General features: G+C 40.6%; 1 protein-coding gene across 13 annotated transcripts in view; it reads left to right on the plus strand.

Annotated features, from left to right (window-relative positions):
- The window catches only part of LOC138763717 (3',5'-cyclic-AMP phosphodiesterase 4B-like), a 687,345-nt gene that overhangs the window by 88,268 nt on the left and 574,525 nt on the right, over positions 1-24,552 (plus strand). For 8 of the 13 annotated variants that reach the window (XM_069938355.1, XM_069938363.1, XM_069938354.1 and 5 more), the window contains one exon: positions 12,995-13,119. The exons of 2 other annotated variants lie outside the window; for them this stretch is intronic. In XM_069938355.1, the coding sequence (XP_069794456.1) occupies positions 13,078-13,119 (42 nt within the window). In that variant the 5' untranslated portion in view covers positions 12,995-13,077. Of the gene's footprint in view, positions 1-988; positions 1,035-6,120; positions 6,373-12,994; positions 13,120-21,564; positions 21,659-24,552 lie in introns of those variants that run through there. 3 more of the 13 variants (XM_069938364.1, XM_069938359.1, XM_069938361.1) reach the window with 3 other exon arrangements.

Here is a 24,552-nt window from a genome sequence, read left to right on the forward strand (position 1 = left end):
AATCCAATTATTTGAGCAACTAAAGCGTACATCAATATAAAGTCATGTTTTTTAGTGGTAAGGATGCTGATGCTCCTATTTTTCTTGTCAGTTGTTTAACCAATGTAATTTTAATGAATATGTATTGCTCAATCAGGTTATTTGAATAGGAACATGGATTGGAGGGGCATGTTACTGTCCAGGCGCAGGCTGATGGGAGGAAGCAGATTAATGGTGTTATGTCTCTGTGTTACTTGGGAGGCTTTTTAAATAACTCAGAGATGCAAGATACAAATAGCAGAAGAGATTTTATTTACTGATGTCTTCTACCATCCCAGGAAACTGTTCATACATAGACATATTATATATATATATATATATATATATATTACATTATATATATTATGCACACACATACATAGGCCCCACAGTGGTAGACTACAGTGAGAAGGGTGTATTCTTATGTGGTTACAAAATAGTACACATTATCCTGAATATATAACAAATAATTTGGCATGGGCTAGATAAGCTGAAGGGTCTGAGTTTTTGTATTCTATAGTTCTAGTTCTATACTGATGTATTTTGTTTAGAGTCTTATAAACTCTGTCTGGGAGGACTGGAAATGGGCATGGTATTATAAATTAATTGTAGTGTAGGTGGATGCCATTTCATTGATGATTAATATTGTTTCTTGTCGGCCATGGAGGCCAATATAGAAGCAACTTAATAACTGCCAAAATTTTCATCTTTCAAGTATTTTTGGTATTAAACATTAACATGATATGACTAAAATATATCCAGCAATGCAGTCAAAATGTTAAATGTAACCCCCTTCAAACCTCTGTTCAAAACTAATCCACATAGCTATCCCTAAAACACAATAGGGTAATAATAACTAAGAAGTTTTTAATAACACAGATAATTAGGAGTAGAATGTTCATCCCTTTGAGTCTGCTCTACCATTCGGTACTATCAATATTAATCCTCTGCCTCAATTCCTTACATTCCCAGGAGTTGCTATTTTGGACGACCTTTCATAGACCCAACATATTAAGGTAATTATGAAGAAAGAAAGCCAGCACCTCTACTTCCTCAGGAGTTTGCAGATGTTTGGTATGACATTCAAAACCTTGACAAACTTCAACAGATTTGAAGTGGAAAGGGTGCTGTCTGATTCCTTCATGGTCTGATGGGGTGGGGGTGGGAGACTAATACTTCTTAGTGGAATTGAAGTGCCAGTTGATGAAGTAGACAAAGGCGATGTGGTCAAACAATAATCATGGCTTTTATTAGCAGAAACTCATGGTACAATAATGAAAAACAATAGGTGCATACACAGTTATACCCAAGGGGAGTGTCCTTAACAGTAGAGATAATGCACAGCCATTAGTACTGAACATGTAGGCTACAGATTTCTGATCAGTGACAAGAGTAAATTTTCTGCTGGCTAGAAAGTGTCTCCATAGCAAACAGCTTCAATAATAGCCTGGGCTTCTTTTTCAATGGCAGGATGTTTAAGTTCAGGTCCGCGTAATGTGCGGATGAAGAATGCCACAGGTCTGTCCTTTTGATTAAGGGTTCCGGCCAAGGCACAATCTGAGGCATCAGTTTCCACTTGGAATGGGACATCCTCGTCAATGGACGAGAGTGCAGCTTTGGCAACGTCAGCTTTAATTCTCTCGAAAGCCTTCAAGGCCATTGGAGAGAGAGGAAAAGATTTAGTGTCAAACAGAGGGTGTGCTTTAGTGGCGTAGTCCCAATCCCATTTGCAGTAGTAGGAAAAGAATCCCATACACCTTTTAAGGGCTTTTGCTGAGTCTGGGGGTGGTAACTTCTTAAGGGGGCCATTCTTTCCGGGTCGGGGCGGATTTTGCCCTTGCAATGTAGCCCAGAATGGGTAGCTCTGTCACTGGGATAGTACAGATCTAGCACCTATGTACATAGTGTATATAGTTACTGTATCTAGACTGTGCTTACAGCGATTGGCTGAGAGCTAAGCCACGCCTATTGTCTGGGCCTTAAAGAGCTCCGGTCTTTTGCTAATAAAAGCCTTGGTTTGGATCAACAAGTCTTTGGTTCTTTCGACGAGCTCTACAATTTTATTAGTAAAAGACCGGAGCTCTTCACAGGTGGCCGACCAGTCCGGAATGATCTGACCTGGCTAGGGACACAACCCTTTAAGGCCCAGACAATAGGTGTGGCTTAGCTCTCAGCCAATCGCTGTAAGAACAGTCTAGATACAGTAACTATATACACTATGTACATTTGGTGATAGATCTGTACTATCATAGCCACGTTGAACACACATTTGCCCTCGTTAAATGTAAGATTGAGCTCTTTAGCTGTTGCTAAAAATTTCTTTAAGTTGTTGTCCTGCTCAGTCTGTGTTTTCCCACAGAGAGTGACATTATCCAGATAGGGAAACATACCCTGTAACTCATACATCCTAACAATCTTATCCATTTCCCTCTGAAACACAGACACACTATTAGTGACCCCAAAAGGTACCCTTTTAAACTGATATACCCCCCATCAGCCTCAAAAGCCGTATAGGGCTGTTCCCTTTTCTTAATGGGGATTTGGTAATTAGCTGCTTTGAGGTCGATAGTGTAGTACACTTTGTATTGTGCCATCTGATTAATCATTTCATTGATGCGTGGCAGGGGGTAGGCATCCAGGTTAGTGTAATGGTTGATTGTCTGGCTGTAGTCAATAGCCAATCGTCTCTTAGTGTGATTTTTCACGACTACCACTTGCGCCCGCCACAGACTCTTACTAGGTTCAATTACTCCCTCTTTAAGCAGTCTCTGGGTCTCCGCTTTGATAAACTCACGATCCTCTTTGAAGTAAGAACGGCTCTTAGTGGCAATCAGCTGACACTCGGGATAAATCACTAAAAAGGGAAGGAGCTTTGATCTTTAATTTGGACAGACCGCAGTAACTAGTGTGGGGGATGGTAAGTGTGTAGTGGCCCACCAAAATTTAACACTACACTGTTCATCTGAGATTGAATATCTAACCCCAGTAACACAGCGGCGCAGAGTTCCGTCATAATAAAGAGCCACACATCAGCAAGGCAATGTTCCCGCAAATTTAAAGTAACTTTACACTTGTCCCATACAGTTTTTGTAAGTTCACTACAAGCCATCAATATCTTTTGGTTTGCTGGATATCTCCGCAAATTTAAGGCTCTGGCAACTTTCTCGTGGATGTAGCTGTCAGTACTCCCCGATTCTATTAGATAATCAAGAGTCTTACCATTCACCTCCCCCTTCATAGTCGACGGTTCCAGTCCATAACATACCCCAAGCTTTACAGTCAATTGAGCTATCACAGGGGATCAAACCTCCCTGTCACTTGAAGTCAATTCAGGCTGCTCGTCTGAAGATTCCCCCTTTTCACAGTTGTCTTCCATTCCTGCAGCTCCAGGTCGCATTTTCTTGGTGCTTCTCTTCTTCTTCTTCTTATCAGTGGGAGTACTTTTCACCTCACACACCAGTGAAGTGGCCGAGTTTCCCACATAGCTGCAGGTAGCAAATTGAGCCAGGCACTTCTGTCTGGGGTCCCAGCTCTTATCACAGAAGTAGCATTTTTCAGTAGTTCGCCCTTTTCTTTCCTCCGGGGTTCCAGCACTCCTGGATGTTTCCTTTTCTGTTTCTAACATTTCACGGGACCGCATAGCACTTCTCAGTGTTTTGGCTAGAGTGACTGCCCGGTCATAGGTTAAGGGCTCCATCTCCAGCATACTCTGTCGGATGTAACTGGAGTCAATCCTGTTGACAAAAGCATCCAGCTTCAATGCATTGTGGTCTTGTTGCACATTGACTGCCCTGACATCACATTCGTTTGCCAGCGAGTTGGGGCCAGTGCATAGGCAGCATCACTTTCCCCGGGTTTCTGGCATCTAGTCAGCAACTGGTGTGGAGCAAGCACCACATTCTGTGGCACTGCATAGTAAGCAAACAGACGTTCCTGGGCTATAGCCAGAGTGGTAGCTCCTTGTGTTACTGCAAAAGGGACCTCACCCAGCAGAGAGTTCAGGTGGCCCCACTGTATCGCCTCATCGACCACGTTGTTTCAAGCCATGTAGTAATCGAAACAAGCAATCCAGTGGTTGAAAATTTCTCTGGCCCTCGGGGCAGACTGGTCGATTATCAGCCGCTCTGGCTTGAGTGTTGCATCCATTTTCTCTAATAAAATTGAGGTGCCAGTTAATGAAGTAGACAAAGACGATGTGGTCAAACGATAATCATGGCTTTTATTAGCAGAAACTCGTGGTACAATAATGAAAGACAATAGATGCATATACAGTTGTACCCAAGGGGAGTGTCCTTAACAGTAGAGATAATGCACAGCCAATGTTAGTACAGCAAGGCTTGCCAGAGGGGAGACAGGCAGCTTGGCAGACATTCACCACAGGAAGGCCCTGCAAAAGGTAGTAGACACAGCCCAGTATATCGCAGACAAAACTCTCCCCACCATTGAGAAAATTTACATGGAGCGCTGCCATCAGAGAGCAGCAGCAATCATAAAAGCTCCACCCCACCTAGGACATGCTCTCTTCTTGCTGCTGCCGTCAGGAAAGAGGGATCGGTACCACCAGGTTCAGGAACAGTTGCTACTCCTCAACATCCAGGCTCCTAATCAATATTATCAGTTAACTTGTTAAAATAGCAAAACAAATGAGTACCGATTTGAGAACAGGGTTCACATGCTGCAAATCAACATCATGCTCTTAAATAACAAACTTGACCAGAGACTCATTTAAGGACTCTTACTTTAAACATTGCTTATTACTGAATATTGTTTTTCTGTATTACACAAGTAGCTTGGTTTCATTTCTCTGGTTGAATATCTTTTTTTCTTGAGTACAGTTTACATTTATGAATAAATAGAATTTCTTTCTGCAGGAAAAAGAATCTCAGGGTTGTATGTGATGTAGTCTGACAATAAATCTGAAATCTGAACTTCGTAAAAGCAACATTCCTGCTCTCTTTCAATATCTGTTGATGCTTCCTTTTATTAACCTCATGCAAAAGTTTTATTTAACAAGTTACCAAAAAGGAGAAATGTATTTGATTTTAAAATTCAAAGTGAACATGGTCCACTGTAATTTCAATGTAATTTGATAGAGATTAATTTCCCAAGAACTTTAAATTTAATTCAGAAAAATATCTCCTGTTTATCTGAGGCATATTCAGTCTATAATGGACTGAAGATGAAGTAATCAGGAAGGTTATGGTCAAGAAGGTTTCAAGAGTGATTTTCACTGTGAATGAGAACTGATTGCTTGTCTTTTGATGTTTTTTTGTTTGGTGAAATAAGGCTGAAGAATGTAATAGATAATGATGGTCATAAAAGAGTCAAACATCTGTACATTCAGTTGTAAATACTAAATTATTGTTTCCAGTCATTAAAGTAGTCTAGCCAAGTTGCAAGGAAATTTCAATACACCATTCCAGTGTTCAATATAGAGTACAAAAAAAGTGAGTGGTTGTTAGATAGGTTTGTAATTAGTAAATGTTTACATATTATCAGTTAACTTGTTAAAGTAGCAAAACAAATGAGTACATATTTGAGAACAGGGTTCACATGATGCAGATCAATATCATGCCCATTTCCAGTGCTCACTGCTTCCAACAGGAAATTCAACTCATAACTTCTTGGTTGGATCATCATTAACACTAGAAATGTTTTTCTTATGTCAACCTTCCACATATTATGTCAATAGTTGTGTAACACCCACGTTTCACCTCCAGTCATACTGGTCTGACAAACCTGTCTTATTTAGTTGCTGACAATTTGCTTTTGCAAACCAAATTGCACTTGAACTATGTGAATTGGAGGATTACCACTTAATCTCCATGCTTGCTTCTCTTTTGAGGTTGATGCAGACTTTCTCACTGCATAGGGGGCACCATTGAGTGTGATTGTGGGGGAGGTGTCATCACCAATGTAGAGTGCTGTTGTCAAAGGTCTCGGACTTTGAGGATTGGTTTATCTGGTGTTGAAGGCTGAGCCGTTGTCAATGAATCATAGTCTGATATAACTGTCCTTTAGTTATCCAAATGTTCCAGGCAGAGTGTCATGTCAAGAGATAGTTGTGATGGTATGTGAACTGAAGTTGGTCGAGACTGGCAGGGAGGTTAGAGTTGCTGTGAACTGTGACCAGTTTCTCAAAGGTCTTCATAATGGTGGTTGTAGAGCCACTGGCTAGCAGTTGTTTAGGCCCATCATTATGTTTTACCTTGCCACTGAGAGGATGGTGGCCTTCTTAAAGCATGTGGGTACTTCTGTCTGGAGTGCGAGAAATTGAAGATGTCTGTGAATACTCCTGCCAGTTGGCTTCATTCTCAGGAAGGCGGATCTGATGTCTCCGACTGTGGAGTGCAGGTATGTGGCTCGCTGGCCTCCAGTTCAAATTGAACATTGAATATATTGTATTCCATTAGAAGAGAAGAACTGTTGCTTGCAGTTCTGTTCCATTTTATTTGACAGATTGTGATAGGATGCATGCCTTTTTGAGTCGCCTGATATCTGTGAGGTTCATCTGGGATTCCACTTTGGTTTCGTACTGCCTCTTGATGTCTCTGACAGCCTTGCAAAAGTCATGTGTAGATTTCTTGTGTTGGGCTGGGTCATCTAATCTGAATGCCTCAGATCTGGCCTTCAGTAGTAAGTGGAGCCTGCAATTCCACCTTGGTTTCTGGTTAGAGAGAGCAGCTCTCCACACACTTGCTGGGGAAGTCATTGAGGATGATGTCAGTTAGAGCAGTGGTATATTTGTTTTCAATGGTTTCCCTGACATAATCCATTACTATGAATTAACTGCCTTATTGCATATTGAATGAAATAGTGTTTTTTGCTGGTTACATAGTGTATTTCTCCAGGAAGCTCTCCTGAATCCATTCTAAACTGCTTTTGTCAATTTTTTTTGAGATTTCAAAAAGATTAAAATCACCCATGATTAATGTGTTACCTTTGTCACAAGCTGCATTTTATGTCATATGGCGAGCTCTCCACTGGCCACTGTGACAGAAGTGCACCAAAGAGGTACAAGGACTGCCTAAAGAAATCTCTTGGTGCCTGCCATATTGACCACCGCCAGTGGGCTGATATCGCCTCCAACCGTGCATCTTGGCGCCTCACAGTTTGGCGGGCAGCAACCTCCTTTGAAGAAGACCACAGAGCCCACCTCACTGACAAAAGATAAAGGAGGAAAAACCCAAAACCCAACCCCAACCCACCAATTTTCCCCTGCAGCCGCTGCAACCGTGTCTGCCTGTCCCGCATCGGACTTGTTTGCCACAAACGAGCCTGCAGCTGACGTGGACTTTTACCCCCTCCATAAATCTTCGTCTGCGAAGCCAAGCCAAAGAAGAACATTGAAAGTAAACATGCAGGTCCAAAAAGCAAAAGGAACATAATCTTCACAGAAAGAGATGTGAAGAGAAAAGTGTGCATTTTACTACATTTATACAGAAATGAAAACATAAACTGCAGGAAACATTTTGTAGATTAGGCAGAATCTATGAAAAGTGAAAAAGTTTACTTTTTTTTCCAGTTTCTTCATCAGAACTGGAAAAGAGATAAAAGCAAGTTAATTTTTAGTAGCAAAGATGGTGGCAGTGGGATAGGTAGAACCAGGAATGTCTCTGATGGGATGAATTTAAATAGGATAATGGATGCAGCTACAAACACCATTTTTTTGGTCTAATTAATATGTTGTTGATATAGACTGAAGGACATTTGATAAGCAGGCCAAATGAGATGCACAGAATAAGAAAAACAGCCAAAATGGAAAAAATGGCCATTTCTGATATAGACAGAAAGTGATTCATCTAATGTTGGAGAAATAAATATTTAAAGAGCAACAGACCCGGACAGAAAATGACTGTTTCTCAAGCATGTATTGATCCACAATATAAAATCAAACATAGAACTGTAGCGGCACTATAAGTTCCAGTGAACTGGCTGCTGAACATCATGGTGCAGAGATATTATTAGGGCACATGACGTGGGGGTTTTGAAAAGGTTGCGCGCATCTGTAAAGTAAACTTTCGTTTGAACTTCCTTTCAACTGTGACTCGTTACTTTGTCCTCTCGAATTATCCACTGCGACATCAGTTGCTACAGAGCATTAAAAACTACAGTGCAGCATTTGGGCCTCGATGTTGTGCCGACCTAGATATTCCTACCCACAAAAAAAATTAAGTCCTTCCTACCTTGCGACCCTCTTTTTCTTTTATTCAAGTGCCTGTCTCTTTAATGTTTCTAATGTCTCAGCCTCCTCCACCACCACCAATGCTTCACCTAAACTTTCCTCCCTTCACTTTGTACAAATGTCCTCCGGTGTTTGCTACTCCTAACCTAGGAAAATGGAGCTGGCTGTTTACCTTATCTATGCCTCTCATAACCTTGTAGATCTTCCACCTCTCCTCCTCTTTGCTCCAAAGAGAAAAGTCTCTGCTAACCTTGCCTCATAAGACCTATTTTCCAATCCTAGCAACATCCTGGTAAATCTCCTCTGCACTCTCTCTAAACCTTCCACAGCTTTCCAATAATGAAGTGACCAGAACTGAACACCATATTCTAAGAGTGGTCTTGCAAGAGATTTGTAGAGTTGCAACATGACCTCTCAACTCTTGAACACAATCCTCCGACTAATTAAGCCCAGCATCCCATTGGCGTTCTTAACTATCCTGTCAACCTACATGGCAACCTTAAGAGATGTATGGATTTGGACCTGAAGGTTCCTCTGTTCTTCCACACTGTTAAGTATCTGACCCATCAAAAATGCATAATCTCACACTTATCCAGATTTAACTCCATCTGTCACTTTTCTGCTTGACTCTGCATCCTGTCCCTATCCTTTTGTAACCTTCAACCTTATCCACAACACCTCCAACCTTTGTATCATTTGCAAACTTGCTGACCATCATTCCTTTTCTTTATCTATGTCATTTATAAAAATCACAAAGAGCAGGGATCCCAGAACAGATCCTTGTGAAACTTCATGAGTACAGGCAAGCCAATTCTGAATGCACACAAAGTGCCACGATCCCATGTCTTTCAGAGCAAGTCTCTCATGGGGACCTTGTCAAATGTTTAACTAAAATTTATACACACCACATCTACTGCCCTAGTTTACTTTGTTATCTCATCAAAGAAAAACTCAATTAGGCTCATGAAGCACGACCTTCCCCTCACAAAGCCATGTTCACTATCCCTGAGAAAACTTCTCCAAATGCTCATAAATCCTGTCCTTAAGAATTCTCTCCAATAGCTTACACACCACTGTCATCAGACTCATTTGCCTATATTTCACAGGATTCTTTTTTTAAACAAGGCGACCACATTTGCCATTCTCCAACCCTCCATCACCTTCCATGGCGAAGAAGGATGCAAAGATCGTTGACAATGCCCCAGCTATCTCTTTCTCCCTCCCCATAGCAACCTGGGGTACATCTCATCTCATCCCGGGGACTTATGAATCTTAAATATTTTTAAGAAGATACAGCACTTTTTCTTTCCTAATGTTAACATGATCCAGCACACAATCTTGTTCTATTCTAACCTCACCTTGATCAAGGTCCTTTTCTCTGGTGAGTACTGAAGCAAAGTATTCATTTACTACCTCCCCAATCTATTCCGACTCCATACACTTGCCTCCTTTATCCTTGAGTGGTCCTAACTTCACTCTCATCATCATTCTGTTGTTCACGTATGCATTGAATGCCTTGGGGTTCTCCTTGATCCAACTTCGCAAGGCTTCTCATTGCCCCCTTTGAGCTGATTCCTTCCTGGCAACTGTATAATTCTCATGAGTCCTTTGTTTTTTTTTGCTTCTTAAAGCTAATGTATGCTTTCTTCATCTTAACTAGCTGCCTATCCTGCTTTGTCAACCATGGTTCCCTTTTCCTACCATCTTTTCCTTGTCTCAGTGGGACAACCTATCCAGAATCCCGTGCCCGTTGTCCCTAAACATCCTCCACATTACATCTGTGCTTTCTCCCATGAACATTTGTACCCTAATTACTCTCCTTAGTTCTTCTCATCTCATCATCATTATCCCTTCTCCAATTAAACATAATCATTTTTTTCAGGTTGTATCCCGGTCCATAGCTGTGCTAAAGTTTAGGGAGTTGTGGTCACTATCGCCGAAATGTTCCCCCACCGATATGTCTGGTACCTGACCAGGTTTGTTACCCTGTACTAGATCCAATATGGCTTCTTTAGTCAGCTGGTCCAAATCATGCATCAGGATTCCTTCTGGGACACACTTGACAAATTCAGCCCCATCGATCCCTCTTGCAGTCAGGAGGTGCCCACACTGACTCAGTATAAACACTCCTTCTGCAGAATCCTCCCTTTCTATAACTGTGATATTCTCCAAGACCAATAATTCTACCCCCACCCCCTCGCTTACCTCCAATCCTCTCCCTTATTAAAACACATAAACCCTGGTACCCGTCCTTCCTTCAGCCAAGTCCCTCTAATGGCCACATCACAATTCCATGTTTTGATCCATCATCTAAGTTCATTTATTCCTAATACTCCTTTCATTGAAATAGACACATTTCAATCCTTCCATCTGACTACCTTTATGCTTCCTCCTCTGTTTGTCCTTCCTCACAAACCCACAATTCATTGCATCATCCTTTCCACCTTATGCCCTATTCTCTACACTCACACCTCCCATCCCCCTTGCCAAACCAGTTTAAACTCTTTCCAACTGCTCTGTCAAATCTTCCCATGGGAGATTTGTCCCTCTCCAGTTCATGTGCAGCCTGTCCTTTTTGTATAGGTCAGACCTTCCCCATTAATCCACAAATCTGAAACCCTGCACCAATTAGTCAGCCATGCATTCATCTGCCACAGCTTCATATTCCTATCTTCACTGGTGTGGAGTACAGCCAGCTATCTGAGATTCCCACCCTTGAGGTCCTGCTTTCCAACTTTCTTGCTAACTCCCTATATTCCTTCAGGTCCTTATCCCTAATCCTATCTATGTCATTGTTACCAATGAGGACCACAACATCTGGCTGCTCACCCTCTCACTTGAGAATGCTGTGGACTTGATACCGACCCTGGCACTGGGAGGCAACATACCACCTGGGAGTGATGATCTTGTTCACAGAACCTCCTCTCTGTTCACCTAATTATTGAATCCCTAATTACTATCAGTTTCCTCCTCTCCTCCCTTCTTATCTGAAGGCCCAGAGACCTGACCACTATGATTTGTCCCTGGTTGATCATTTAACTCACCTCTTCATCTCTCCCCCTCCCCCACCCCAAACAATATCCAAAAAGGTATACTCACAGTATTGTTGAAGGGAACAGCCACAGGGGTGCTCTGCACTGATTACCTCTTCCCCTTCCCTTTCCTAATGAGTCACCCAGCTACCTATCTCTTGCCTTTTGCTGGTGATTGTCTCTCTGTAGCTCCTGTCGATCACACCCCTTCTCCCTCCCGAATGATCTGGAATTCATTCAGTTCCCTAACTTGGTCTATAAGGAGTTGCAGCTGGATGCACCTCTTGCAGATCTAGTCAGCAGGGACAAGTGTTCTACCAGACTTCCAGCATCCTGCAGTTGCAGCATTCCACTGCCCTAGCTGCTAGCTCCATTATCCATTCATTTTTTGTTACTGTGCAATGTATATAAACAGTCCAAGGATGGAATGGTGACTAGGAGGTAAAGGTTATTAGTTTCTGGTTTCCTGATAAAGGTTTTTGACCTCAAATGTTGACCACCATTTGCCTTGCTTGGATGCTGAATTCCTTCAACATTTTGTTGGTTGCTGTCAAAAGACAGAAAATATTTGATGGGTCCATTCAGGGAATCATAAAGGAAATTATTTCTGAAATGCTGAAAGGTGAAGTGGGATTCACCATGTCTTATGGTGGGATCTTATTGGAGTTGGTAGAAATTGTGAAGGATGTGGAGGTCAGTAGTGTGTATGCCAATGACCAGGGGAACTGTTTTTTGCACCGCTTCTCTTAACTCCTCACATAGACAGAACAAGATCAGGCTATTCGTTCCCAACCAGGCACTGCTTTGTGCATTTAAATGAACCCTACGGATGTTAACTATTTGATCAGGTATTGTTGATTTTAAAGCACTTGTATAGCTAAAGGACAACTGTGAAATACACAATAAATAAGTAGAATTGAGTATGAAAGTTTTCCTTGCCTATTTTTCAAGACACTAATTGGGACAACTGATGATCAGAAACCCAAATTTACAAAAGGTCATGAACAATATTACTGAGAAGGCCAGAGCCTGCATATTTATGGACATTAAGCTTTTTTTTAGATAATCATCTCTCAAAGTTGGCATAATTGGGGAGTCATTCAGCTGTGAAGCAGGAAACAGGCCCTTTGGCCAACATGTCCATGCCATCTAAATGTCTTTTAAATGTTACAATTGCACCTGCCTCTGCAGCTTCCTTTAGCAGATCATTCTATATAATCCCCACCTTTCCCCTCTCACTTTAAACCTTTCCCCGCTTAGATTCACCTACCCTAAGGAAAAGGTTGTGATTTTTTGCCTTATCTTTTAACCTGGGAAGTAAAACACAAAAATCTGTAGACACCATGGTTGAAGTAAAAACACAACGCTGGAGAAACTCAGCAGGTCAAGCAATGTCCTATATATTGCAAAGGTGAAAATACATAACTGACGTTTCATCAAGATATAGAAAAATGTTGCCAGGCATCCGAACAAAAGAGTGTGCCACCCTCCCTTTCTCCACCAATCATTCCTGTCTTTGTGACCATACCTCTCCCCACTCTTTTATATGGCAGCCTGCAGCCATGTTTATGATATAGTTTTTCAATTTGTTCTTTCACAGAAGTCCCCAATCACAATTTATTTAATATTTTTTGTTCATTAAATATTTTGGGATAGTTTTATCTTTTCAAATAGTTCAAAATTAATATGGAAATATTAAGCCTTACTGTGTTTGATTACAGCCATTTATTCTGATGTGTCTATTGTTGCTTTATTATAGGGGATACATGAACTTGTAAAGAACTGGCAATCTGCTTCTCTGAAATAGAAGTACTGGAACTGTAGATCACAATCATTTTCATAATGAAAAAAAGTAGAAGTGTCTTGACAGTGACTGCGGAAGATGTAAGTCAATAATTTGAGTTAATTATCACCAATTTAACAGTATAGGATCAAGTTTTATTTGATAAAATGCCTGAGTTTTTCTAGATACTCTTTTTTAATGTACATAATTGCTAGGTATTGGTGCTTAACTTGATTGTTTTTTGACCTCTAAATTGAACATTTTGAAAATCTTATGAGTTTCGATGTGGACTCTAGATCTGCAAAATAATTTTATTCTCCCTTTACTATATTTTAATTTTGCTTCATTGAAAATGACTGAATCACCTATCAGAGTGGTAATTGTTCAACGCATCTGGGTAAATAAAATTCCTGAAGTACACCAAGCAGATTCCTAATCTGTCATTCACTGTGTTGGGTGGGTTGGAGGGCTCTCCTGCCACAATTATGTAGCATTATGCAGTTTTCTGGGGAACCTGTTTAGTGATGATGAAGTATTGCTATAGAAGATCTCCAAATTGCCAAAGCTTCTCTCTGGGAGCCCTGCTAACAGTCAAATATGGAGTAAATAATTTTTAATGTTTTTACTTTTTTCATTTGGGAAATTTAACATTCAAATTTTTTCTCTGCCTTTCATTGAGAAGTGGGATGTTCAGACATTCCAAGTTGTGCAAATTCTGGGTAATTTTTCACATTTCAAAAACGTTCCAGGGTGTAGGTTAATGGAGTGTAAATTGAGTGGCATGCACTTGTAGGCTGAAATGGCCTGTTCCCATGCTATATGTCTAAATTTTCCAAAAAAATTTAAATAAAATGTATTCCTATATTTATGATTATTAGATGTACTCACATATTTGCACAGATACCTGATGTAACTCCTCACCAATATTTCACTATAAAATTACCTGCTGAAGCAACTTCTATTATTTATGTTGGAGCTTAAATCCTATGCAGCAAGGTGCTACACCCCATTTCAATCAAGGATATAATAGTATTCTATTCCATAAGAGCAGTTGCTACTGTGCTCGGTAATGAAAAAAGCAATTCTGTACGACTATTAAACTGCCAATAAGGATGAAAGTGCATAACTAGAGGCAGAGGTGAATATGCCACAGTTTTACTGAGTCTAATCCTGTTGAATGAAATATCACACAGGGAAGATGATGAGCTGGATGTCCTTGGTGACACTGGCACTGAGTTGCAACATGTCAATTTCTTGGGATTCTTGTTCAATGTTCCCCATTTTTACACTTTTTGACCTGCTGAGTTTCTCCCGGATTTTTTACTTCAATCACAGTAATTTTGTGTTTTACTCATTATTAATCATTCCTGGAACTATACTTTCTTGTCCTTGTACTGAATCTTTGAAAATTATTCACTTCCTATATTTTTAAAAAATAATGAGAATTATTGTACTATCCCTGGTCCAACAAAGACTCGACATACAAGATCTGTGTTTTTAATTTCCTTATTAAAGCCAACACCACTCAGCTGTGTTCCTTCCTTAAGACTGCAATTTTTTTTCCCCTGTAGCACGGAATCTGGTAGGTTGTACAGTACTCTGAAGTTTATGTTAGGTCATCTTCACCATGTGCCCTGAAAACTGGTGTCATAGCAAATCCTGTTTTGTTATTGGCCTTGTTAGTCTGCCTTCAGTGTCCTGCAAACATTATCCTAAATTCTATTTTTCTACATTTTCAAACTTTCTTCAGTATAATAATTGTTGTGTAACTAAAATGAACCAACTCAATAATTTAATAATGTGCCTTTTAAAAAGACATCCATATTTTGTAAACTTCTATCCAAACTCTGCACATTAAGAAAGTTGTGCCAAGGCTTGGATTCCTTCATCAACTCTCTTGAGAGCTAAAAGAAAAACACAACATGCTGGAAATAGTCAACAGGTCAGGAAAATCTGATGAAAGATCATTGATTTGAAGCATTAACATCTTTAACTCTATTTTTCTTTTCATAAATGTTGCCTAACAAGCTGATTTTTGTTTAGACATATACAGCAAGGTAACAGGTCCTTTCAGTCCACGACCCCATACTACCCAAATGCACCCAACTTGTAGTAGGGTGGCCATTTCAAACTTACTACAATGGAGGACAGGCAGGGTCAGCATCAGAAACTTTTCTGGTTGCCGGGTGCTGCCGTCACACTTCCCCCTCAGTGCACATGTGCCAGTCAGCACTTCCCCCCTCATCGTGCATGTTCGTGAGAAGAAACATGGCCGTGCACACAGCATTTAATGGTTAAGTGCCTTTTCTGCCATTTAATTTGCTCTCCATTTGGGGTGTAGGGCCTACATTGCCAAATAGAGGACAAATTAATATCTGGCTTGAGATGGCCCTGGACAGAGGGCTTAAAAGTCAATCTGTCTGGCCTAAAGTTGGACATCTAGCCACCCAAACTTGTAGACAACGTGGGATTCAAACCTCCATCCTGGTTGCTGGCACAGCAACAGCATTGCAATAGGAGCTATACTAAAAAATCTAGTTAAGAGTGCAGTGCAGCTTGTTCTATAATGTGAACCTTAGGCAGACAATGTTGATAGCATTGTATCCCTAATATTTAAGTGGCTTCTTGCACAACAAAGCCAACTAATATTACAAGATGAAGCAGAATATTGCTTTTGGATGAACTTAAAATGACGTTTTCACAAAGTTTAGCCATGAAAATTGGCACATTTACTGTTGATTTATTTGAATGTCGTGCTCCTCCTCCATGCCTGCAATAATTCTCTGCTGTGCTGTTCCAAAATTATGCGGATTCAGTGTAATTATTAGCACCACATATGGCAAGTTGTAATTGGATTTCTAGAGAGACTCATAATACTAACCTTCCACTCATCTGATTCATCAGATTCATAAAATAATGGGATTGCGCTTACTTCTTTAGCACCTATACATTCAGGAGCTTTAGACTAATCAAGACCCCCTGCTTTCACCATCTTTGAAAATACAATTTGCATTCTAAAATAATTTGACAAGTCAAGAGTGACTCCTGTGCCAGGCAATTGAAGTATCCTGATGGTTATTTGAAAAATTCATATATTCAGGATGTGACAGACAAGTGTTATCAACTTTTTGCAGGAACAGCAAAAGTAGATTTCAGGTGCCAACAATGCAAATTGAAAGAGGACACACAGATTATTTTGCCAAGAGGACTCAAACCTGACCTTGGGTGCTGTCCTGTGAGGAGTTTGCTCATTCTCTCTGTGACTGCATGGGTTTCCCCATGGTAATTCTATTGCCCCCAAATTTGGTGCTTAATGCAAGTTGACCCCTGACTTGATGTTTACATGAGAATCAGATGATGGGGTGAATATGCAATTGGAGTTGATGGGCTTAGAGAGAATGGATTTCAGAAAAATAAGAGGTGGTATGGAATTCATGGGAATACTCTGAGAGCTTGTGTAGACTTGTTGGGCAAAATAACCTCTTTCTAAATCAAAAGAAAATATGGAAAAAAAAGCTCTTATTTGGACAAGGCCCAAGTCTGATCATATTTGGAACATGGTCCTGTTTTTATTTCATTGGAAGGCTGCAGAGCAGTTTTCTTGTCTAAAAGACCTTAATAAACATGATAGTGATGGGATTGGACCTCTAAGCTGATGAGAGTGATTTGTGTGAGGTTTAAAATAAACTGTGGCAAAAAATTGTAATAGAGTCATCAGTTTATGTAGATTAGGGAGAGCCAAAATACAGTTTTAAATTGTAATTTTTTTGTAATTAAGGTTTACTATTTAGGTCAAGAGTTTGGAAATGTCAGCTATTTTGTGATGGATATCAATTCTTGCCTTTCTTTCAAAAGTAGAAAGAAAATAGCTGGTGCAGATATCTCTGCTAACTAGGAAATTGGCGTCAAATGATCTGGATTGTTTTTGATCATCTGGATTGATTGGTTGGAGCACATATTTTCCACTATTTGGATTTTTAAAATTATTTTTCATTTATTTTTGTATTTGCTTAGTTTTGCCTGGTCTGTGAGCTAAGTCTTATTATGCAAAGTATACCACTGAGTTTCTGTCATCATGCTTTTTAGGAAGTAACTGAAGAAGACAGTGCAAATTGACTCCAGAAAAATTAAACAAGTTACTGGCGAGGAAAGGATTTGAAATATATGTTGAAGTGGTGAGCAGTTGGGGTTCAGTTATTTGAAAAGAGGAGCAACTACCTGAGTTGAATGCTTATTTTTGATTCTTAGTTATCTTATGAGAAGTGTTTGAAGCTGATTTAAAAACTGCATCTAGGTAGAAACTAATTAGAATGAAAAGTGGTTGTCAGCCGCCTACATTATGGTGACACCTGCCGTGAAGAATGATTGCTGATTAATAATTAGCTACCTTGACATGAATTTAGCTGTGAAAATGTTGGTTTCCAGCTGATTATTTTTTTTTCCACCTTGCCTTTCGGATGAGTGTCTTCTGTTGGACTGCAGGTAGTGGGTGGAATTTTTTATTTTGGAACAAGAATGTTCACAGAATTTGGAGTCATGCAACATGCTAAACTCCACAAATGATTTTTCACTATCTGAAATAGGGTTGTTGCTGAATAGAATCTTGTGTTGAAATTTGTTTAACAAATGCATGGAAAACCCAAACAATATTTCTCTAACTAGAGATAGATATTTCTTTGGCTTGGCTTCGCGGACGAAGATTTATGGAGGGGTAATGTCCACGTCAGCTGCAGGCTCGTTTGTGGCTGACAAGTCCGATGCGGGACAGGCAGACATGGTTGCAGCGGTTGCAAGGGAAATTTGGTTGGTTGGGGTTGGGTGTTGGGTTTTTCCTCCTTTGTCTTTTGTCAGTGAGGTGGGCTCTGCGGTCTTCTTCAAAGGAGGTTGCTGCCCGCCGAAGATGCACGGTTGGAGGCGATATCAGCCCACTGGCGGTGGTCAATGTGGCAGGCACCAAGAGATTTCTCTAAGCAGTCCTTGTACCTCTTCTTTGGTGCACCTCTGTCTCAGTGGCCAGTGGAGATATTAGTAGATATTAGTAGAGGTGAAATCATCATCCATTTTAAAATGTTGATTTGTTTGAGGTGAGAAATATTCTTCTGAGTTTGGATAATGTTATATAGGATTTAAGTTTAAATGGTGGGAACTGTGGTAGTGATGTTTGTTGCTGGCTTAGGATATGATTGTGATATTTCACAATCTGCCACTGTTCTCAGCAGGAAATAATGTTGAGGTGTAATGACCTGAGCCAGGATTGAATTTACCATTTTGCTTGTCATTTTGTTTGCATGGAGATACTATGGAGAATCTAGTATGGAACATGAAATGTTTTGATCTCAAATGAGGAAAAGAGCATTACCTCCTCTCCCTTTTTTTTGTGTTCCTTCTAACAGCACAATTTCTGCCAAGGCTTCTAATAGATATTAAGTTTGGATTTGTAGTCTCCTCTTTGTCTCTCTCTTTTTGCTGAATACAGTTGAGCTCTTTCCACTGCTGAACTGTCAGGGTTTCCACTATTTAATTGGTGAACTCTTCTCTGCAGAGCAAATATGTCTGGCATTTTATTTTAGATTTTTTTTTTCAAATCATCAATGGTGAATTGACTTCAGCCGTATCAAGAAAACAAAAGAATCACCAAATTTTTGTTTGGCTAATTGCTTTGATTTTTAAAAATTTTTTTAGCTTGAAACAAATTCTACTTTAATTAGGAATGATATGATTGCAGATGAAATCCTTGCTCAGAGGATGGCAGTGAAGAATTATTTTTACAAAGGAATTGCAAGGATTGAGCCTGCTGCTCTACATATTGGGGTGCAGGTGAAGGAATGTATCTAGTTTTGTGAGGAGTTTCCTTTGGAGGAAAGGAGCTTGGAATAATCATCAGGGTTCAATAATCATCGGGGTTCAGTCTGATAGTGCAGTGTTTTTAAACCAATTTGAAAAGCTAATTTGAGATTGAGGTTTATATGCCTCTGGATTCAAATGCTAAAGCTGCCTTGAAAGTTCTTGGAGCTGTTCCTGGCAAGTTGCAGATATTACATTCAGATGGTGCCTCTATAGTGTCCGGAGATTTTAATCACTGTAATTTACGCTCTGTGCTCCTAGGATTTCATCTGAATGTGACATATAAAACATGAGGGGACAAAAGCTTGGATCAGGTTTACACAAATGTGCCTGACGCACACAGAATCACTGCCCTCCCTCTCTTGGGTCAGACTGACCATCTTGCACTGTTAATGATTCCCAAGTTCAGATTGGTCATTAAATGGGCCAAACCCGTAATCAAAACTGCTAAGGTCTTATGGGGGGGGGGGGGGGGGTGGGGGTGGGGAAGTGGTTGAGTTTGTTCTTCAGCAGCATTTTCAAAATACAGACTGATGTGTGTTTGCTGAATGTGCCATAGTAGATTCTCAGATCAATATCAGTGTATACACCAGCTTGTTATTGAGTATATAAGCAGGTATGTGGATGAAAGTTAAAATATTTGCAAGCCATAAACTGTGGATGAACAGTGAGATTCATCATTTGATTAAAGACAGAGATTCAGCCTTCAGATCTGGTGACCAAGTGATGTATGGTTTGGCTGGTGTTACGAGCCCAGAGGACCCCAAAACCCAGAGTTGCTTTTAGTTATCTTTAAACATGAAAACAGAATCACACATTAACTTATCACTATTGACTTAACTAACTTAACTTACCTCCTTCTAATTCTAAGTACATAAAAGTTCTTTGGTCCACAGTCCATTCTCAGTTCTCATTCCTCTAAGTTCACTGGTTCCAGGCAATTCTTATATTGTGCACAGAATTTAACATTTATAACGTTCACCAGGCTTTGGTGCTTGAAAGGTAAATGGTTACCGCTCAGGAAGGTTCTTGTCAGTTTTCAGAGAGAGATTTGTTGTTCCAGGACACCCACAACTGATTCCGTTTTTAAATCGGCCACTTCAGTGTCTTGCCACAGAAACTTGCCCCCTTAGGGTTCTCCAGATGATAATCTCTTTCTTTCAGGTCACCACAGAGTGCCTTTTCGTTTCTCTTATTTCAAGTGAAACATTAGGCAGCTAGTCCTCTCCTCTTTCATGAACCACAAGGGCTTTGATCAGGCTGAACTAAGCTCTCACAACCCATTTCTAAATGGGGGTTTCCATAAGCTTGCCAGCTTGACCTGTTCCAGTCCCAGTTGCTGCTGCTGACTGAAAACTGTAGAACTGATCTCTCTCTCTCTCTCTCTCTCTCTCTCTCTCTCTCTCTCTCTCTGACCTGAGAAAACCTGTTTTACTCTCTCTGCTTTCAAAACTACATGACCTTCCTTGAACAGCAAGTTCCACTCCAGACAGAATGTGGCTCCAAGAAGCTCTTTCATTTATTGCCTTTTGTAAACAACAATCCATTAATGAAGTCGCTTGGGCACTCTCCAAAGCTTTTGCAAAGACTATTGGCCCCAACATGTCTAGCATGAGCAGAGCTTCAGTATTTTAAATAAGATCTGTTTTAAAGTGTTTGTATGTGACCTACACTAAAAGCCCTGCCCCAATTTATCTCCCCAAACCATATCTATATTCTGCCACACCGGGTCCAACTTAAAGAGGGAAATCTCTCTCTCAGGCTAAATATTTATAAAACAGAAAATTGAGGAGCACTTTGTATCCTCGGACTTGCAGTGCATGTGGCAAGGTATAGAGGTTATCACATTATCTTCTTTGGCTTGGCTTCGCGGACGAAGATTTATGGAGGATGTAAAAAGTCCACGTCAGCTGCAGGCTCGTTTATGGCTGACCAGTCCGATGCGGGACAGGCAGACACGATTGCAGCGGTTGCAAGGGAAAATTGGTTGGTTGGGGTTGGGTGTTGGGTTTTTCCTCCTTTGCCTTTTGTCAGTGAGGTGGGCTCTGCGGTCTTCTTCAAAGGAGGCTGCTGCCCGCCAAACTGTGAGGCGCCAAGATGCACGGTTTGAGGCGTTATCAGCCCACTGGCGGTGGTCAATGTGGCAGGCACCAAGAGATTTCTTTAGGCAGTCCTTGTACCTTTTCTTTGGTGCACCTCTGTCACAGTGGCCAGTGGAGAGCTCGCCATATAATACGATCTTGGGAAGGCGATGGTCCTCCATTCTGGAGACGTGACCCATCCAGCGCAGCTGGATCTTCAGCAGCGTGGACTCGATGCTGTCGACCTCTGCCATCTCGAGTACCTCGACGTTAGGGGTGTGAGCGCTCCAATGGATGTTGAGGATGGAGCGGAGACAACGCTGGTGGAAGCGTTCTAGGAGCCGTAGGTGGTGCCGGTAGAGGACCCATGATTCGGAGCCGAACAGGAGTGTGGGTATGACAACGGCTCTGTATACGCTTATCTTTGTGAGGTTTTTCAGTTGGTTGTTTTTTGTTTTACATTATAAATCATTTGATATTGCACTGTTTCTAGCTGAGACCCCTTAAAATTCTTTGAAGAGCTTAATTATTTTTATGCTTGTTTCAATCGAGAAAATATGGATGTCCCTTTCAAAGTGGATCTTTTACTGAATTAAGTACCTCTCTCGTTTTCTATTACAGCTGTATGGGCCATCCTTAGTAGGGCGAATGTGAAGGAGGCAGCTGGACCAGATGGCATTCCTGGTCAAGATCAGGAGCTTGTGCAGATCAGTTGGTAGAGGTTTTTATGGATATTTTTAATCTGTCCTTGGCCAAGGCTGTTGTTCCAACAAGTTTTAAGACTGCTATAATTGTGCCTATATCGAAGTGCTCTACCAACATGAGTCTGAATGACCACTCCTATCATTTAAAATGATTTGAGAGATTGGTTTTATCTCATTTGAAATCTTGTTTGTCTGCCACTATGGATCAACATCAATTCGCCTACCGTGCTAATAGTACAGAGGATGCCATTTCAAAAGTGCGGCACTCTATGACTCACCTGGATAGACCAAACTGTTGTGTAAGATTACTATTTATTGATTATAATTCAGCTTTCAACATTGTTGTACAATCAAAGCTGATAGCCAAACTTAGTTTGCATGATATCAGCTCATTCTTTTGTAATTGGATTCTGGATTTCCTTACTAACAGACCCCAGTCTGTTAGGTTGGGCAATATTTTCTCCTCCAGTATAACCTTGAACTCTGGAATGCCCCAGGGTTGTTTGCAGATCAGTTGGTCATCTCCCTTTTATATTCCATCTTTTCCTCTGACTGCGTTCCTATGTACAACTCAAACTTAATTATAAAGTTTGCAGATGACACCATGGTCACAGGGAACGATGAAATGGCCTATAGTGGTAAGGTTCAGCACCTAGCCTTGTGGGGTGCAGAGAACAATTTGTTACTCAATACCCAGAAGACAAAAGAGATCATTGTGGATTTTAGATGGGCGGGAACCCACATGCATGTCCCGATTTATATCAGTGAAGCGGTTACAGAGCTTCAAATTCCTTGGAGTCCATATCTCTAATGACCTCACTTGGTCTTTTAATTCATCAATGTTGATCAAAAAGGCACAACAACATCTTTATTTTTTGAGATGTATGAGGATGTTACACCTCAGCCCCAGAATGCTGTTGGATTTCTATAGATGTACTATTGAGAGTGTACTAATGTACAATATTTCAGAGTTATACGGGATCCAACAACCAACAGATTCGATCAAATCTGGACTCCTGTCATCTCCTGTTGTGAATAACACTGAACAATTAAACAGTTAACAAGTAGAGGAGACTTCATAAATGTTCCTTTGAATCATTCAGCAAATGTTTGAAGAGTATAGGCTTCACCAAGATATGCCTGGTGGATGATTTATATTGGTCAACTATGAAGGTTCACACCTGCACAAAAGTCATTATTCAGCCAATTTTAATAATATCTGAGGGAAATGAAAAATGGTCAAATGCACTGGATGATGCATGTCTATCCATGGCCTTGTGCACTACCAAACCGAAGCTACCAAGAAATTGGAAGAACAACACCTAATATTCCTTCTGGGTGCTCTCCAACTAAATGACATTAAGATCGATTTCTCCAGTTTCTGTTCAACTTCTCCGCCAAGTCTCTCTCTTTCCCTATCTCCATGTTTCCTTTCCTCCTGCTGCCCAGCCCTTCTCCTCCCTTTCTATTCAGTGAGCTACCCCCATCCCTGATCACTTTCTAGCTTTTTTCTCTTCTACCATCCCACCCATATCGACCTGTGATTTTTTTTGCCTGTTAGTCTGTATTCATCCCTGTTCCTTCCTCCTTCCTCTCCTACCCTAACTTTTTTTCAGGCGCCTGCCTGCATTTTGCTCATGCATTGATGAAAAGCTCAGGCCTGAAACATTGGTTTCCCTACGGATGCCTCATGATCTATTAAGTTTCTCCAGCACTTTTATGTATTTCAGTAGCATTGAAACTGGAACCATTGCAACAGGCTGGGTTGTCCAGTTATTTATTGTGGAGAAAAGCCAGAACTAATCCAATCTGGCCAAATATCAGCCCATTGCTCTTAACCTATAATTTAGCTATTTATTACTGACAGTACTAAGAATCTTCAATTATTCACCAGTAATCTAGACCAGCCAACTGCTCAAAGTTTATGGGCCCCCTTACCTGTGAAGCAGAAACGTTTAGTTGTTTTCTTGCATACTTCTCTCTTGCTGACTACATGAAAAAACTTTGATGGCCTCCCTTAAATGTTTTGTGTCCTCTGTTGAGAATGTCTTTGACATCAATTTATGTGAGGAAATGTGTCATTGAGCAGTCCTGGGAAAGTATGAAGCTCAAGTTCAAATTTATTGACAGTACATTACATGCAAGACTGAGATTGTTTTTCCTGAGGACCAGTCAGAATTTCTACTTGTGTAACCTGCACTCAAGACAAAGATATGTATGCAAAAGAGAGAACTGTAAAAAAAACCCTGAGTAAATATAGAAACAATAAATATTCATTAATAAATAATGTGAAAAGTAGGAGTTCCTAAACATGTCTCTTGTTTGGGAGTCTGGTGGAGGGAAGTAACTACATAAGAACATAAGAAATAGGAGCAGGTGTAGGCCATCTGGCCCATCAAGAGTGTTCCACCACTCAATAAGATCATGTCTGATCTAATCATTGACTCAACTCCATCTACCTGCCTTTTCCCCATATCCCTTAATTCCTTTTTTATATAAAAATCTAACTGAACCTTAAATATGTTTAATGAAGTAGCCTCAACCACTTCCCTGGGCAGAGAATTCCTTAGGTTCACTAGTCTCTGCGGAGAAACATTTTTTCATCATCTCCATCTTAAATCTACTCCCCTGAATCTTGAGGCTGTGTCCCCTAGTTCTGGTCTCACCTACCAGTGAAAACAATTTTCCTGCCTCTATCTTGTCTATCCCTTTCACAATTTTTACATGTTTCTATAGGATCTCCTCTCATTCTTCTGAATCTGAGTGAGTACAATCCCAGATGATTTAGTCTCTCCTCGTAGGTCAAACCCCTTCTCTCCAGGATCAATCTGGTGAATATCGTCTGGACTGTCTCCAAGGCCAGTATATCCTTCTTCAAGTACGGAGACCAGAACTACTCACAGTA

This window comes from Narcine bancroftii, chromosome 5 (assembly GCF_036971445.1).
Source record: "Narcine bancroftii isolate sNarBan1 chromosome 5, sNarBan1.hap1, whole genome shotgun sequence".
In the NCBI taxonomy this organism is placed as follows: Eukaryota; Metazoa; Chordata; class Chondrichthyes; order Torpediniformes; family Narcinidae; genus Narcine; species Narcine bancroftii.